Source organism: Pogona vitticeps, chromosome 1 (assembly GCF_051106095.1).
Source record: "Pogona vitticeps strain Pit_001003342236 chromosome 1, PviZW2.1, whole genome shotgun sequence".
Classification (NCBI taxonomy): Eukaryota; Metazoa; Chordata; class Lepidosauria; order Squamata; family Agamidae; genus Pogona; species Pogona vitticeps.
Window position 1 is genome coordinate 241,423,295 of NC_135783.1, and position 16,978 is coordinate 241,440,272.

The window sequence follows — 16,978 nt, forward strand, 5'->3', positions numbered from 1 at the left end:
CATGCATATTAATATTGCTGAGAGGAGGAGCCGAGAGAGATGCTATAAGAGGCAGCGCCTGAGTCATTCTGTGGTCAGTAAGAGAAATGTAAGAGTCAGAGAGAGTAATAGAGAGTGTAGTTTGGGAAGTTCTGAGTTGCGATTAGTTAATGAGGATATTCATGAATCAATCTCTGTAATCAATAAATCAAAGTTTTATTTAAAAGGACTTGAAGAGTGGACCTGAATCTTTCTGAGGTAATGGTGATTTCGGGATCACCTGGTGGCAGCAGTGTTAAAGAGGAGAGTGTTTGCCTTCGTGTGCTCTGAGGGTTGAAGGTCAAGCAAAAGGGGCACGAGGGTGGACGCCACAATTTGGTGCACAGCGATGGGATTCAAAGAAATCCAGTGAAGCCTGAATTGAACTCAAAGACTTCCAGTCAAGCCTGAGTTTATATTAACAATAGCCAAAATTGAAATAACACTTTCTCCACTATTGCTTTTACGGTGTATCTGGGATCTGATCCCAAACTGGTATCTATAATTGAATCTGATTGTGATAACTAGACTGAGGGTATTAAATATGGTAAAAGTTATTAACAACTACATAAATGGATGATGAATGCCACCCTGCTATGAATCCTGAAATAAAACGGAAAGCTGTAAAAATAAACTCAGTAATTAGCATTACATAAAGCTAAATGGTGAATGATTTCAGGTGAAACCACACCTAATATTCTTAACAGATACTGAAAAGTGTTAATAATGGTGGCGATTAAGGAGTCTGTGGCCTTTGGAGTTTTAACAAGGTTGTACTTCAACATTAATCCCCTTCCCGCCACTCACTCTTTGTCTCCGGCAAGGATATGATTTTTTCAAAAATGAAAATTAGAAACCTGCATTTGTTACAGCCATTTCCCCACCTGGACATGAGACTATGTTTTTTTAAATAAGACAGAGACTTGTTTTAGATTGCTTTTAATACTTATGGTTTAGATTACATGTTCACAAATTAGATCTCATTATAATCCTTGGAAATAGGTCAGTCTCTCCACAATGCTTCCTCTGGCTAAGCTGCCTAGAGCTCTGTGAATATGTGAGAGTGTTTGTTTGTGTGTATGTGTGTGTGTGACCACATGCACACGCGCACGTTCTAAAGCAGATCAGAAACTACATTCTTCAGCCAATAGTGTAAACCAAAAAATGGATATAGTAATTGCATGCTCCCAGAGTTAAAAACAAAATCAGGAAGGAGGACCATAACAGTGTGACAAAAAGAAAATTCCAAACTGGGGGCATATTTCCCCATATACAGTAACATAAAACTGCTGCAAATTGGCTCTCACGTACCTAGGAAGTACCTAGGAAAGCAAGGCTGTGGGTTGTTATAAAAGATGAGAGGAACTAAACAGATGAGGATTAAGTTGATACGAAGGCATATCCCACCAAACTGGAGAAAACAGCACTTTTTTAACATAGTGTGTGTGCGCACGCACACATACACCTATGTACAAAGGATGTGGAGAGGATATTGCACAATATGATTCCTCTCACCCAATAAGGGGCCTCAAAAAATTCGACAAAAAAATGACAGTATCCAAAAATGGTCTAAATAGCAATTAAATTCTGCAAGAGATCATAACATACCATAACTAGATAGCAGTCTCATTTGTGATTAGAAAAAAGACAAGAGCCTCTGTGTCGCCAGTTACAGTCCTCACAGCTCTGGCATGCTCACAATTGTAATTAAACGGACCAATACAAATACTTTATTCTGAATTCCAGCTATTTCAGATATAGGAAAAACAAGTGCTTTACCAGAGAGGACATTAATGGCTCATTGGAATAGGCATGTTCACTGTTTGCTGTTCATGGCCAATTGCCAGTGACTCTCAACACATTATAATGAATCAGCGGTCAGTCGATTTCTCAGAATGTACTCTAGCCATAGTTTCCTTAAGCGGAACAAAAGACCTTCTGTTATGAAGCACATAACAGAATCTGAATTCTAATGGTTGCCAAGCCAGTACTGACTCAAGTTTGCTTTGTTTAGCACCAGTGTTACGCTGCTGACAGCAAGTTTGGCACGTCCTGTCTATTGCCAATGGACAGTCTAAATTCCCTGCTCTTTTTAATAGTACACATTTTAAAATAGTGTTTCGCTTAAAACTGTATTTTTTCAAATCTACCCTTAAAAGTTAAAGTGATTTAACCTCCCTCTTCTCTGGCCAATTGTGACCTGTTTAGAGATCCTACAACTTATCCACAACCACCAGTGTTGGGCTATCATTTATTGCCAGTTCTAATTTTCAGTTGCCACAGTCCTTAGGAAACAGCTTAAAGTCAAAGAACAGTACATTCTTTACAAAACTCACGTTGCTCAACAAGTTCCAAATTATCTATCCATCAGGGGAGCTCTGCCTTTCCCCTAAAGTTGTTCAGAGACTAATGAAGCAAAACAAAATTGCTGCTCATCTCCCCTAGAGGAAAAAGGTCAAACCTGAACTTCTACCTCCTAGAAACCTCCCCAGTTTCTTGACCCTGTGGTTCTCTTCTCGGGTTCGGTCTGTACCATCCTCGACCTCTTGGAACTTTAGGATAAGAGCCATATCCTCTGCTCTTGGTCTTTTCCCACCGCCTGCAATCTAGCATCTCACACTGCCCCTTCCACTTAGGGGGCTCCTTGAGCTCACAATGGCTAACCTCCCGGGTATCTTCCTCTCTGCCTTGGGCTTGAATTGTCTGCATTGTCCTCCGGTATCCCACAGAGGTTTTCTCCTCTATTGAATACATTCCCTCTTTGACTGAGGAAAGATCCCTGGCACTTAGCTCTTTTCGAGCCGTGAGTAAAGACACTGGTTCTCTATTACATGACTTTGGGAAGTCCTGGCTGTAGTTCCCACAGTTCCACTGTCCTCTCTCTTTTCTCCGGTGAGGTCTCCTACTGAAGCCTCTGGATTCTCCCTCAACAGGAACGAGATGGGCTTCTACCGGAATTTCCAGGGTCTTGTAGTGCATTTGCCAGCCAGGACCATGTAAAGATGGCTTTTCCCCTCGAGTCCTCTCCCTCTTGCTATGGTGATGGAAGGTAATAGATGGTCTCTCCATTTTATCAGGCTCATTTCTTGTTGTAACAGCCTTTGTAGTTTCCTGTAGATTTTCTGAGTCAGTTAGTGGCTTCAGGTCCTTTTCAGTATCCAAATCCTTCTCTGAGATGGCAGCGTGTTCACATTCAGTTGCAACTGTGGGCTGAGAAGGAGAGATGTCAAAATGAAGGGTACAAAACACATAAACCTGGCTGCTTCCTTAAAAAAAGAAAAGCCCATGAATGTGAAAAGTATCACAGAAGAAGCTAAAAACATTGCTGCTACTAAACCTAAATTCAATGGCCAATTCCAGCTAAGGAAAACCTACGGACCACTGCTGAATGGCAAGCCAACAAACTCCATTAATTTAATTGGTCACTCCGGTGGAACTAACAATTAGCTTCAAGTAATACTCTACTGGTTTAGGTAAAGGTTCCCCTTGACAATTTTTGTCCAGTCGTGTTTGACTCTAGGGGGCGGTGCTCATCCCCGTTTCCAAGCCATAGAGCCAGCGTTTTGTCCGAAGACAATCTAACGTGGTCACATGGCCAGTGCGACTTAGACACGGAACGCTGTTTACCTTCCCACCGAGGTGGTCCCTATTGATCTACTTGCATTTGCATGCTTTCGAACCGCTAGGTTGGCGGGAGCTGGGACAAGCGACGGGAGCTCACTCCGTCGCGTGGATTCGATCTTACGACTGCTTGGTCTTCTGACCCTGCAGCACAGGCTTCTGCAGTTTAGCCCGCAGCGCCACCACATCCCTTCCTACTGGTTTAACTCCCCTAATAAACTCTGTGTAGTTTTTAAAATGTTATTAACAATAGGAGTCTACTGTACTTTGAAGAAACTACCTAGAATGAAAACTACAAATGGCACGACTATGTTGCAATTTACCCTGCAGTTTGCACTGATCATTTCAATGTATTTTCCTGCAATTACAAGACATACAGCCAATGGCACAGAAGCTCAGCCTTTGTTGAACTCTAAGGTGGGAAAAACAGAAATTGTAGGTGCAATGAAATAATTAGGGGACGGCAACAATGAATTCGGCAGTGGCAACTGCCAGAGTTGTGGTATAGAAAAAGCAGTATCAACCCAGGATACTACTGTGTAGTGAAGCCCAAAGTCATCTCTTGGGTTATAGGCAGGATAGCATAGCAAGTAAAAGCTGTTAGTTGCACTTCTACTAAGAATCAACTGCTTACCCACTCTGGAAAGTCTACTCTGTTCTGTCATTATTAACTCTTTGTGGTATCTGCTCAGTAATCCAAGTGATCCCACTAACCTTTTGAAGGCTAATGAAGTAACGATTCTTCTCTTCCTCAGGGTTAATTATCCCTCCTTTTTCTTGTTGTTTCTGGTAGATCAGGCGCAGTTGCTCTCTGTGCAATAGTGTCTGAGTGTCAGGCTGGTATATCTCCTAAGGGGGAGGAAAACATTAGGTCACCAGACAGCTCACAGAAATGAAGTATTTCAGCTGGGTGCTACAAACCCACTATTTCCCCTTTGAAAAAAAAATCCATACTATATGAGAAACAATGACTCTGTTTCCAGAAGAGCAAAATGGTTAAAATGTGCTTGGATAATTATAGCTGCATGTTAATTATGGCTGTATGGGTGTACTAGATGCAGTGTGTTTGCCAGGAACAATTTGCTACTTTTTTTCTTCATTCCTGGCAATGAATTAATATACAGTAGATAAAATCTATATGTATGGGGTAAAATCTGTTCAGTCACCTACAGTCCAGAGAAGCACAGAACACCACTGCAGGTCAAGGGCTGGAGAACATGTGTCCCCTCAGGTATTACTGGACTGCAACTTCTATCATTCCTCACCACTGGCTCTGCGGGCCAAGACTGATGGAAGCTTGAAAACAATATCAGGAGGAGCACACTTTCCTCTGGTTTGTACTATGTGATAATTTGGAAACAACTTAACAAAACCCGTTTAGAGAGTTGTGGCTCAACAAATCTATCAACTGACAGAGACAGGAATTATAAAATACTTTTTCCACATATTTTAAGGAGGTGACAGCACCTCAGAGATCCCCTCATGCTGGTGTCCTTACCACTGGCTGCTGTGGGGCTGGAGCTGCTTGCAGGGTTGCAAGATCATACACTAGAGGCTCCCGGCACACAGGACATGGCACTTCAATTTCCTGCACAGGAAAAGTAGCAACAACAATCGTAAGCATGAACTACTAGACTGAACTGCTGGATGGCTTAGTGCTTTAAGGCATCTAGCTGCAGAGCCAGAGATTGCGAGTTTGAGTCTACACTGGGGCTGGACTCGATGATCCATAGGGTGCCTTCCAGCTCTGCAGTTCTAGGATTATAAAGATTAGATACTGACATGAAATAGTCCATTGCTGTCAAAGTAATCTATCATCACTCTGCTTTGGTAGGTAACAACTTTCTGATAAATAGTCCCACTTCAAGTACTTGAACATATGGTATCAGTAAAAGAACAGCTTCCCACAATTCAATGGCCCAAATCTTGTTGCTTAGTGCAGGAAATTGCACTAGAGTAGGCCTAGTGAATTAATGGGGATTTTGTGAGTCAATTCACTAAAATCCCCATTATAATGTAAGTCTCAGTCAGAGCAGGCCGACTTGAATCAATGGAACCTACAGAGGAGCTAACTCACCAAATCCTCATTGATTCACTGGGCCTACTCTAGTGCAATTTACTACACCAAGCAACAGGATTTTGGTTAACATTATTGAGACAGTCTAAATTCCCCATCCTTATTCATCCCTCCCTTATTCTCTTGTATCCACACTCCAACCCTTACCCTTATTGAAAATGAATAAAAACTTTTTAAAAAAGAGTCTAAATTCTGATATTTTGAGAATTAATTTAATGGCACAGGTGTTTACTGCTAAAAGTTTGTTTTTGGATGCTTGTGGGCCTTCCTAATGCAACAACAGTGTACATTAAAACTAATAGAACTGCTTCATGTTGCAAAAAGTATCACTAGAAACCCTGTCCCAAGCATATTCTATTAGGGAGAGAGATGATTTTGTTGTTTTAGCATATTAAAATTGCAAAGCAGCACTGTTATGCAGGCAACAAAATCATTCTCTTTCTCTGCTCCTCCATCCAAATATATTACAGTCTACTCATACATTTATTCAAAGTTGGCCCCATGGTGTTGGTTTATTGTTGAACACCTGATTCAGATGTCTCAGCTTTGCAATCTTGAGATTTATTAATGCCTGTTAGAGAGGAAGTTTTTAGGCTGGATTTTTGTTTTTTGTATATTTATTGTTTTAATTCTGCTTGTATATTTATCTCACTTTTTTATAACTGCACACAGCAATGGCTTGCTACTAGATGGGTGGGGTATAACTCCAATAAAGAAATAAATAAGTAGGAGTAACAATGCTGCTATCTTCAAAAGTTTTCAAACCAGATTTCCAACTTCTTTACTCTTATTATAAAAGACACTCACAAAGCATGCATGGGATTGGAAAAAGGAAGCTGCTTATTACTTTGTGGGAAATTCATGTCCATATGTCACAGTGCCATAACAAGAAAGACTGCCCCAGACTCAAAAACCATTCACAGAAAAGAAGTGAATTGTTAGAAATGCTTGTGGTGGACAAATAGTAATTACCCTTCAGAACACGGCCAAAGAGCCCGAACAACCGACAATAACCATTAGATCCCGGCCGTGAAAGCCTTCGCGAATGCAGCAATTACCTCCTTTGGCAGAGGTGTTAACGGTGGTGCTCTTTCTTCCCTTTGTGCGCGGATCTCCTTCTCCATATGCTCTGCATAGCTGGCAAGGCAATGTGAATGGAAGTAGTGGTAGCATAGAGTCTTAGTGAAAGCTTCATTCTCCTGTCCAGTGAAAAAGAGAGATTCTTACATATTCATTATGCATCTAAAACGGCATTATTTGCAGAATGTAAGTTATGCAACTGTGACATGAGGATAACGGCTTGGATCCAAAGAGTCACATACAGCATTTTGCACATGAACTGTGGTTCTCCTGGCTCTCATTGCCAATGCAGCACCTTGCCCATTTTTTAAGCTGGAGAGGTGTCACTCCAGCATGGGATGGTGGTAGTGACAGATGGAGGTCAGCTGGCTGCTGTAGTGTGGTTCAAAGGAAAGCACAATAGACTTTAGCCCAGACCAATGATGCTGTCCTACTTTAAAGCAGTGGTTCTTAACGTGGGCGATAATGCCCCCCAGGGGGCGATTTCATTTTTCAGGGGGGCGGTAGAACGAAAAGGGGCGGTGTGGGGGTGAAAGAACAGAAGGGGGGCGGTAGGGGGGCGCTGGAGCAAGCCAAACCTGTGAAGATGGCTGCAGCCTTTTTACAGTATGCATGAATATATATTTTCCTCCGATTTTAATTTAGTTTCAGACTTTTTGTCTTCAAATTTTTAGTTCCTGCATTTGTTTTTATGCCCTTTTTATATTTCTTTTTGCGTCTTAAAAGTCAGTTGCCACTAAATCATTAAATGTTACTTTTTGGGGGGCATTTCATTTTCTTGGAATTTAATTTTGTTTTCAGGGGTCATTGGATTTAAGTGTCACAAACAAACAAACAAACAAACAAACAAACAAACAAACAAATCATCACCACGGGAAGGGGGGGCGATGATACCTTCCACAATGGCTCAAGGGGGCGTTTCTTTCAAAAAGGTTAAGAACCACTGCTTTAAAGGACTGATACACTGCTTGCTTTGATAACATAACTAAAGCGCCTTGTATACTGTACCTAAAAATCTTAAATTGCTTCTCATACATTTGCTATTAGGATGCACAAATCTGCATCTCAGATATAAAAATCAGAGTTCTTGCTCCTTAAGATTAAGAAACAAGCCGAGAAATAGCTGCCTATCCATGTGTCTTTGGTAATGACAGCTTTTTGACAATTATATGGTTAAAACTGCTACACATATGACGCTAGATTGTTAGATCTTGCAGTTATCTGCTGGATGATTGTAAAACCTTGCATGTTATTCTAGACCTCTAGTTTCTGTTACAGAGACAGAAGTGTGTGTGTGCATGCCTGTATCCTACACAAATTGTACTTTTCTGTGGCTCTTAGCCAGCATCACTTTACTACCTTAAAAATTAATGGCAAGTTCTGAAATTCAGAATATTACATATTTTCTAGTTAGAAAAAGAAATGTAATTACAAGTTTCTAACAGATACAAGGAACATACATGCCTGACAGCATTTCTGAAGCTATACTGCACACATCTGCACATAGAAACAAGCAATTTATTGGTTTACCTAGAGATGAAGTATATTTGGTGTATCTAGTCATTACATGCTGTCAAGCTAAACCAGGTTTCTTTTCTTACCACCATGCTGAGGATACGATAGTCCTGCACATGGTTTCCTTGTGCCTCAGTCTATAAAATACCACCTGATTCCCTCCTCAATAAGGTTAATCATCACAGATACCCCAATAGGCTCCCACTCTTCCTTCCTGAGTCCCATAATCAATATTTTCTTGTCCTTAGGGGAATGCTGTCAATTCCTCTGGCTCACAAAAGATGAAAGCAAGATGCCAGTCCAGAACATTCTTACCTGAAAGCCATACAGACAAATCACACATTGGCCATGAGGGATGTTGTTGTCGGTAAGGATTTCCTTTCCCTTCTGCGAAGAGAGGGAGAAGCAGTGGGACATTTCAGGAATTCAGTTTGTAAAGTGTTCAGGCCAGAACTATCCCCTATCTTTAGGTATGAACAACACCCCAGAACTACCAGTCCTCTCTGTTCTCTTACCTCTATTAGCTCATATAGCATGGCAGTACCCAGTTGGGCCTGAGCAACACTCTGCAGCATCAGAGAGATCCTAGGGACACAAAGAAAAGCGTGTCAGGCATGCAGCTAAGAGAGATGTTCAGGGAGGTGAAAGGGTAACACTCAGAGAAGTGGCGAATTCAGCCAATTGCAATAGCAAGGTGCACATCAGCACATTCAGAACTTCAGTCTAATGGTCTCATCCCATCTCCCAGAATAGCGATTTCTGAACACATGGAAATATTTTTGTACTACTCTGAAAGGACATGGTACCACAAGAGCTGTGGGTGATGCATTATCTGCTTAGACAAGTGCTGCTCTGGAGGAAGAATAGAACGGGAATCCTGCATTGCTAGTCAGCCATGAGTATGGGGTGCTAGCCCCTGTTGGCGGTGGTGTCTTGATAGCAGAAGACTCCTCTCAACATACTCCATGAAAGAAATGCAAACAGCCAACATTATACAGTAATGCCATTTTGCAAAATGCTGGTAAGGCTACACCTGGAATATTGCATACAGTTCTGGTCACCGCACCTCAATAAAGACATTGTAGAACTGGAAAAAGTGCAGAGGAGAGCGACTCAAATGATGACTCAGCTGGGGCACCTACCTTAGGAGGAAAGGCTACTGCATTTGGTGCTCTTTAATCTAGAGAAAAGGCGCCTGAGGGGAGACAAGACTGAGACATATAAAATGATGCAGGGGATTGATAAAGTGGATAGAGGGAAGATCTTTTCCCTCTCATGCAATACCAGAACCAGAGGACATCTACTCCAATTCAGTGTTGGGAGAATGAGAACAGACAAAAGAAAATATTCCTTTACACAATGTGTTGTTAGTCTGTGGAACTCCTTGCAACAGGAGGTGGTGATGGCATCTGGCCTAGATGCCTTTAAAAGGGGATTGGACAGATTCCTGGAGGAAAAGTCCATTGCAAGTTACAAGCCATGATGGGGATGTATAATCTCCAGGCTTAGAAGGAAGGTACTTCAAAATGCCAGATGGAGGAGGGGTATCAGGAGACAGGTATTTAGCTGCCTTGTGTGCTCCCCGAGGAATCTGGTGGGGCCACTGTGAGCTACAGGGAGCTGGACTAGATGGGCCCTTGGCCTGATCCAGCAGGGTTCTTACGTTCTAATACCTTTTCCTGGAAATATTTCCTTTAAACTGCATTCCCACCAACTTTAAACACAATCACCACAGTTAAACACAAAGTACATTGTACAAATGGCTGCTGTTCTTAATCCTACAATAAAATATGCTTTCCTTCCTCTCTGTATCAATCAGATTGACACCTCTTTTCTATAGCCCACTTCTCAATTCAAGAAACAAGCTGCATAATGTACATTTCACAATATCACTGTGGGGGCAGAGACACATACAATATCAGAATAATAACATTTGCAATAGAAGTGTGTTACAAACAAAAGCAACTACTATCTTACTTCTTGCATTGAATTCTGAGATCAAGTATATGACACTTACTTCTGAATCTGCTCATCTGACAAACCCCGAGGATTCCGAATGCTTATCTTTGGCACTTCATCTGGATACTAAAATGGAACAAGATTAAGTCAAAATGGAAAACAGAACAATGACCCATAGCAAAATAATCACAAAGGTGTTATGGGACTTACCTGGGGAGGCAAAGACAGCACAAGAGTAAAGCAAACATACTGAGAATCTTGATCCTCTGCAGTTGCTGGATGTAAGGTGATGGAAATTTCCCAGGGCACAGACCTAGGAACAGAGTAAAGGTCAGGCTGTGCTGGATAAGCAGAAGGCATTAATAAAAGGAAGATGGAACAGAATAATGGTGCAGATGATGTGCTAGTCCTTCCTCTATTAGGCAAAAAAGAAACTAAAATTACACACAGAACTTACATATGCAGACACCCATCTTATCAAGATGATATTTAGAATTAGGGTATCCAATACTAGGAGAAAAGATGAATTATGACTAAAACTCCTGGGAAAAGTCCCAGTATGAATCACAGACTGAAAACCATTCTAAGTTCATGCAGGACACTTTGGAAATAATGATAACAGAAGATCATTCACTGCTTCTAAAACAAAGAATCAGGTTCCAAAACATGTGTAAGATTGCAGGAGGAAGCATCATTTTACACAAATAATTTGTAGCCTGCTTGCCAGATCTAATGCAGACGTAAAGTCAAATCTAGAACCTCACCTATTTGTTCCACCCTGTGTCAACAATAATGTGGGGAGAAACTTCCCACCATGCATACTTGTATACAAACAGGTATGTGTGGGGATGAGAGCTGTAACAGTATAAGTGGCCCCACCCAGGCTGGGATGAAAAAAGGTTCCCCATTCATGCCTTACATACCTGCCATCTCCTTTACAGACTTGCAGCTCATCCAAGTAGATGGATTCTAGGACCTCCACCTCAGAAGGCAAAGTCCTAAAGAGAAAGAAATAAAGTTACACAGAAAATCATTTCTTCATTTCTCTTATTTTTGATATAACATATTTTTACAGTATTACTGTGACAGGCAAGTTTCCCTCAACAGTTATGATGCAATCTGTTCCTAAGAGGAAAAAGACAATGCACCAATCACACCAGAAAATGGCAGAATCTTTAGTATTTAGGTGCAGTAACTCTTTTTAAGTGTTAACATACAATGCCATCAAATCAATTCTGATTAATGATGGCCCTTCCCAGAGTTTTCAAGATATAGAGTACTCAGAAGTGATGTACCGCTCTCTTCTTCTGCAGACACACTGGCACTGCGCAGCTTACCCAACGCTACACAAACTGGTTCTTCTCCCTGGAGGCCCCTGGCAAATCAAACTCTGGTTCTACCTACTCAGCCCTCCATCCATCCAAACCAATAACATAACCTGACCTACATCATGCCAAGTTTAACTGAAAGCTAAGGGCAGAGCAAGACATTGAGAATCTATTTTGGCCCAGTATGGGCAATTCTGCTGTCGCTTGTTAACAACAATACAAGTGGCACACATTTATTTATACAGTATTCATTTATTTATTTAACTTATATGCCGCCCACACTACCCAAAGGTCTCTGGGCAGCTTACAACAATTAAAATACAATAAAAAGATAAAACATTTAAAATACAATTAAAATATATACTCTAAAAATTTCTCCCTATTCACTCCCTAAAATAGATCTGTGAAATTCTTATTTGTATGACTATTCTTATTCACTAACATCACTGAATAATAAAAAAGCAGTCATATCTCCCTTTGGATCTGTTGGTTTAGAAACCACTGATTTGTATAACCCCCTTAGGGCAACAACTAGAAACACAGATGTCAATAAGCTACTGCACAGTTTGCTTATATAGTCTGCAAGAGAAAACAGGAGGATTATATATAATTTATTTATTTAATTTATACTATCTGATTAGTGAATTCATGCTACTTTGGATAGTGTACAAACAAGCAGGCATCACCCACTTCATTCCCATAATAACATCCTCAAAACGGCACTATAATCAATTCAAGTGTGGTAATCTACAGAAAACCTAACATTCAAAGGTTAAAATCAACATAATTTGATGATATGATAAAGGCTTCCTTATGTATTTCTATCTTGATACTGTAGGCATCCTTCAGTCCCGAAAGACTATGGTATCGTGCTCTGTATGGAGGACTTGGAACAGCGTCTAGTGTGGCTGAGGAGGCCAATTCGAGAGTGACAATCCCTTCCACACTGGAGACAAATCCAATCTGTCCCCTGTCCAGCTCCCTGGTTTTGCTTCCTTTGTGACTTCCTCTTTGCCTCAGCCTGCTGGACAAGGGTCTCTTCAAATTGGGAGAGGCCGTGATGTACTGCCTGCCTCCAGGCTGAACGATCAGATATCAGAGTTTCCCATCTGTTGAGGTCTATTCCTAAGGCCTTCAGATCCCACTTGCAGATATCCTTGTATCGCAGCTGTGGTCTCCCTCTGGGGCGATTTCCCTGCACTAATTCTCCATATAGGAGATCCTTTGGAATCCGACCATCAGCCATTCTCACAACGTGCCCAAGCCAGCGTAGACGTCGCTGTTTCAGTAATGTATGCATGCTGAAAATTCCAGCTCGTTCTAGGACTACTCTATTTGGAACTCTGTCCTGCCAGGTGATACCAAAAATCCATCGTAGGCAATGCATATGGAAGGTGTTCAGCTTCCTCTCCTGCCGGGCACAAAGGGTCCAGGACTCGCTGCAGTACAGGAGTGTGCTCAGGACACAGGCTCTATAGACCTGGATCTTGGTATGTGTTGTCAGTTTCTTATTGAGCCATACTCTCTTTGTGAGTCTAGAGAACATGGTGGCTGCTTTCCCAATGCGTTTATCCAGCTCGACATCTAGAGAGAGGGTGTCAGAGATGGTTGAGCCAAGGTACACAAAGTCATGAACAACCTCCAATTCTTGTGTGGAGATGGTAATAGAGGGAGGTGAGTCCACACCCTGGCCCATGACTTGTGTTTTCTTCAGGCTGATTGTTAGTCCAAAGTCTTGGCAGGCCTTGCTGAAACGATTCATGAGTTGTTGGAGGTCTTCAGCAGAGTGGGCAACAATGGCTGCATCGTCTGCAAAGAGGAAGTCCCGCATGCATTTCAGTTGGACTTTGGTCTTCGCTCTCAATCTAGAGAGATTAAAGAGCTTTCCATCTGATCTAGTCCGGAGATAGACACCTTCTGTTGCAGTTCCAAAGGCATGCTTCAGCATGACAGCAAAAAAGATCCCAAAAAGTGTTGGTGCGAGGACACAGCCCTGTTTCACTCCGCTTCGGATGTCAAAGGGATCTGATGTTGAGCCGTCAAAAACTACAGTGCCTTTCATTCCATCGTGGAAGGACCTGATGATGTTAAGGAGACGAGGTGGACATCCAATCTTGGGAAGTATTTTGAAAAGGCCATCCCTGCTAACCAAGTCAAATGCTTTTGTAAGGTCTATGAAGGCCACTAAGAGTGGCTGTTGTTGTTCCCTGCATTTCTCCTGCAACTGTCGGAGGGAGAACACCATGTCAGTGGTGGATCTATTTGCTCGAAATCCACACTGTGATTCCGGATAGACTCTGTCTGCAAGCACCTGGAGCCTCTTCAGCACAACACGGGCAAGCAGCTTCCCTACAACGCTAAGAAGAGAGATACCACGGTAGTTATTGCAGTTGCCCCTGTCACCTTTGTTCTTGTACAACGTGACAATGTTTGCATCCTTCATGTCCTGTGGTACTCCACCTTCCCTCCAGCAGAGACAAAAGATTTCATACAGTTCGGTGATGATGATCTCCTTACCGCATTTCAGCACTTCAACAGGGATGTTGTCCCTTCCAGGTGCCTTGCCGGAGGTGAGGGAATCCAAGGCCGCATTTATTTCTGCTAGGGTTGGTTTGCTGTCCAGCTCTTCCAAGACAGGCAGGCACTCAATGTTATTTAATGCTTCTTCGGTTACTACATTCTTTCTGGAATATAGCTCGGAGTAGTGCTGCACCCAGCGTTCCATCTGCTGTGCTCGGTCCTGGATGATCACACCTGTAGTAGACTTCAAGGGAGCAGATTTCTTCTGTAATGGACCTAAGGCCTGCTTGATACCATCATACATTCCTTTGATGTTACCTGTGTCCGCTGCTATCTGTATCTGAGAGCAAAGCTGAAGCCAATAGTCATTGGAGCATCTCCTGGCAGCCTGTTGGACTTGGCTACGAGTGGCTCGAAGAGCTTGCAGGTTGTACTCGCTAGGACAGGCTTTGTATGCTGCTAGAGCTCTTCTCTTATCCTCAATGGCTGGCATTAACTCCTCCGAATGGGCTTCGAACCAGTCAGCCATCTTTCTGGTCTTCTTGCCGAAGGCGGACAAGGCGGTGTTGTAGACAGTGTTCTTGAAGTGTTCCCGTTGTTCAGGTGCATTTACATTAGCTGGACCTGGAAGGGTTTCCTCGAGTGCTTGGGCAAATTCCTTCACTTTTCTTTGATCGCGAGTCTTGTTGATGTCAATACGTGGTCTTCCTTCCTTTTTCATGTGATACAATTTCTTTGTTCGCAGTTTTACTCTACTACACACCAGGGAGTGATCAGTATCGCAATCAGCACTCTGGTAGCTGCGTGTGATCGTAACACTAGGAAGGCTAGAATGTCTAGTGAGGATCAAATCGAGCTGATGCCAATGCTTGGATCTTGGATGTCTCCAGGAAACTCTGTGTTGCAGCTTCGTATTAAAGAATGTGTTGCTGACACAGAGACCATAGTAACAGCAAAACTCCAGTAAGCGTTGGCCATTTTCGTTCATCTTTCCAATGCCAAAACGGCCTAGACAAGTGGGCCAAGAATTGTGATACTGTAATCCCTTGAATATTGTGAAGGATGGAGCCTGATGCACCTCAACGAGTAGTTTGTTCCACAAAATGGGGGCTTTTACTGAGAAAGCCCAACTCCCTGTTGTTACCTTTCTAGCTTCCCTCAGTTTAGCCACCTTTAACATTAGGTGCGTGATAAAGGAAGCTGTTTTGGGGGAGAGATATTCCGACAACTGCTGATGTCATGTGCTGTTTAGGTTTTAAAAGTCATAACCAGCACCTTGAAATAAGCATGGAAACTAACAGGGAGCCAATGTAAGTGGGCCAAGGCTGGGGACATACGATCAAATTTACTAGTCCCTGAGATCAGTCTAGCCACCATATTTTGGCCCTGCTGGATTTTCTGCACTATTTTCAAAGGCAATCCTTTGTAGAGAGCATTGCAGAAGTCTATTTTTGAGATCACTAATGCATGCACAATTGTTTTAGGGACTTCTTATCCAGATAGGCGCACAGCTGGGCAACCAAAGTTGACAGAAGGCACTCCTGAACACAGCCAATATTTAAGTCTCCATAGAGGACACTGGGTCTAGGAATACCCCCAGGCTGTGCACCCAACTTTTCAGAGAGAATGTAACCCCATTTAGACCAGGTAGATTTCACTTTCAACAATATGATGTCCTTCATAACAGCACAATCACTGTCTTGTCTGGATTAAGTTCCAACTTGGTAGCCAGTGTCCAGTCCACAAATAATACCAGATAGTGCTCAAGGACCTCTGCAGATGAAGCAAAAGAGGGCTAGAGCTGCCTGCCAGCAGTACTGGTGGCAACATACTCAAAATTACCAAATGATTACTCCTAGCAGTTTCATACAGGGGCAAATCATGGGCAAATAGCAGACCCCCTGTGGAACCCCACAGCGGAGGCCTTACGGGATCGAAACAGAATCCTTATACTGTACCATCTGAAACTGGCCATCAAGGAAGGCCCAGTACTAGCAAAGAGCAGAACCGCTGATCCCTAAACTCAACAGCCATCCCAGGTGGATACCATGGTCCGCAGTTTCAAAGGCCCCAAAAGGTCTCTAGGAGCCCTAGCCTCTTTTACAAGATCGTCTTACAGAGTGATCAGTGCTGTTTCTGTCCTGTGAGGCACCTTGAACCCTAACTGAAATGGATCTTGACTTTCCTTTCCATCCACAAACACCTGTAGGACAAGTGACTGACCCCAAAAAATCCAGTACTCTACGATTCTACAGACAATTCTTCACAAGAGATTTTTTTTGCACGATAAAAACAATAACATTAAATCCCCAAAAGATTTATCATAAGCTCTATCACCCAATTCAAAGGGAAGAGAAAAGGGTTAACCAGTAGAGTGGATTTGCTATTAGGTGTGGTTCTGATATCTGCTCCTTCACGTCACTGGGGCCTCATCACCTACTCTTTTTTTTTACCTCCGTCGTTCCTCAGCTCTGAAATATAAAATCGCTCTCCTTCACACCGGGTGCTCGTGACAAGCAACGTAAAAAACTACACACGATACGGGCGTTACATAACTAAATAAGTACAGCCGGGTGGTGAAAAAAAACCCAGATCTGAACTGGAAGATACGAAGAGAAGGAAAGTAAAGCCGTAATGGGGATAAAAACAAAAGGGCAAACCAGTCATTCGCTGATCCACGTCTCTCGGTGTGCCTTAAGAGACACAAACTACCCTCTCACCATTCCTCCTGCTCTTCCACGCCTCCGGCAGCCTCCATCTTGCCTGCTCGAAACCGGAACTACTTCCAGCGCCGCGCGGCCCTTTTCCGGCACCGGGCGTTGCTAAGCAACAGGACGACGACGACGCCGTGGTCTGACGC

The 16,978-nt window shown here is 42.7% G+C and overlaps 1 protein-coding gene across 1 annotated transcript; it reads right to left on the reverse strand.

The window, feature by feature from the left end:
- Nucleotides 1–941: 941 nt before the first annotated feature.
- RNF25 (ring finger protein 25) lies at nt 942–16,976 on the reverse strand. Its single transcript, XM_020792025.3, has 10 exons — nt 16,839–16,976; nt 11,194–11,268; nt 10,481–10,583; nt 10,329–10,396; nt 8,827–8,896; nt 8,627–8,698; nt 6,775–6,915; nt 5,138–5,227; nt 4,354–4,488; nt 942–3,228 (listed from the first exon to the last, which is right to left on the reverse strand). Exons 1-10 carry the CDS (start codon nt 16,874–16,876, stop codon nt 2,488–2,490), a joined length of 1,533 nt encoding a protein of 510 aa, XP_020647684.3. The 5' UTR covers nt 16,877–16,976; the 3' UTR covers nt 942–2,487.
- Nucleotides 16,977–16,978: the final 2 nt, after the last annotated feature.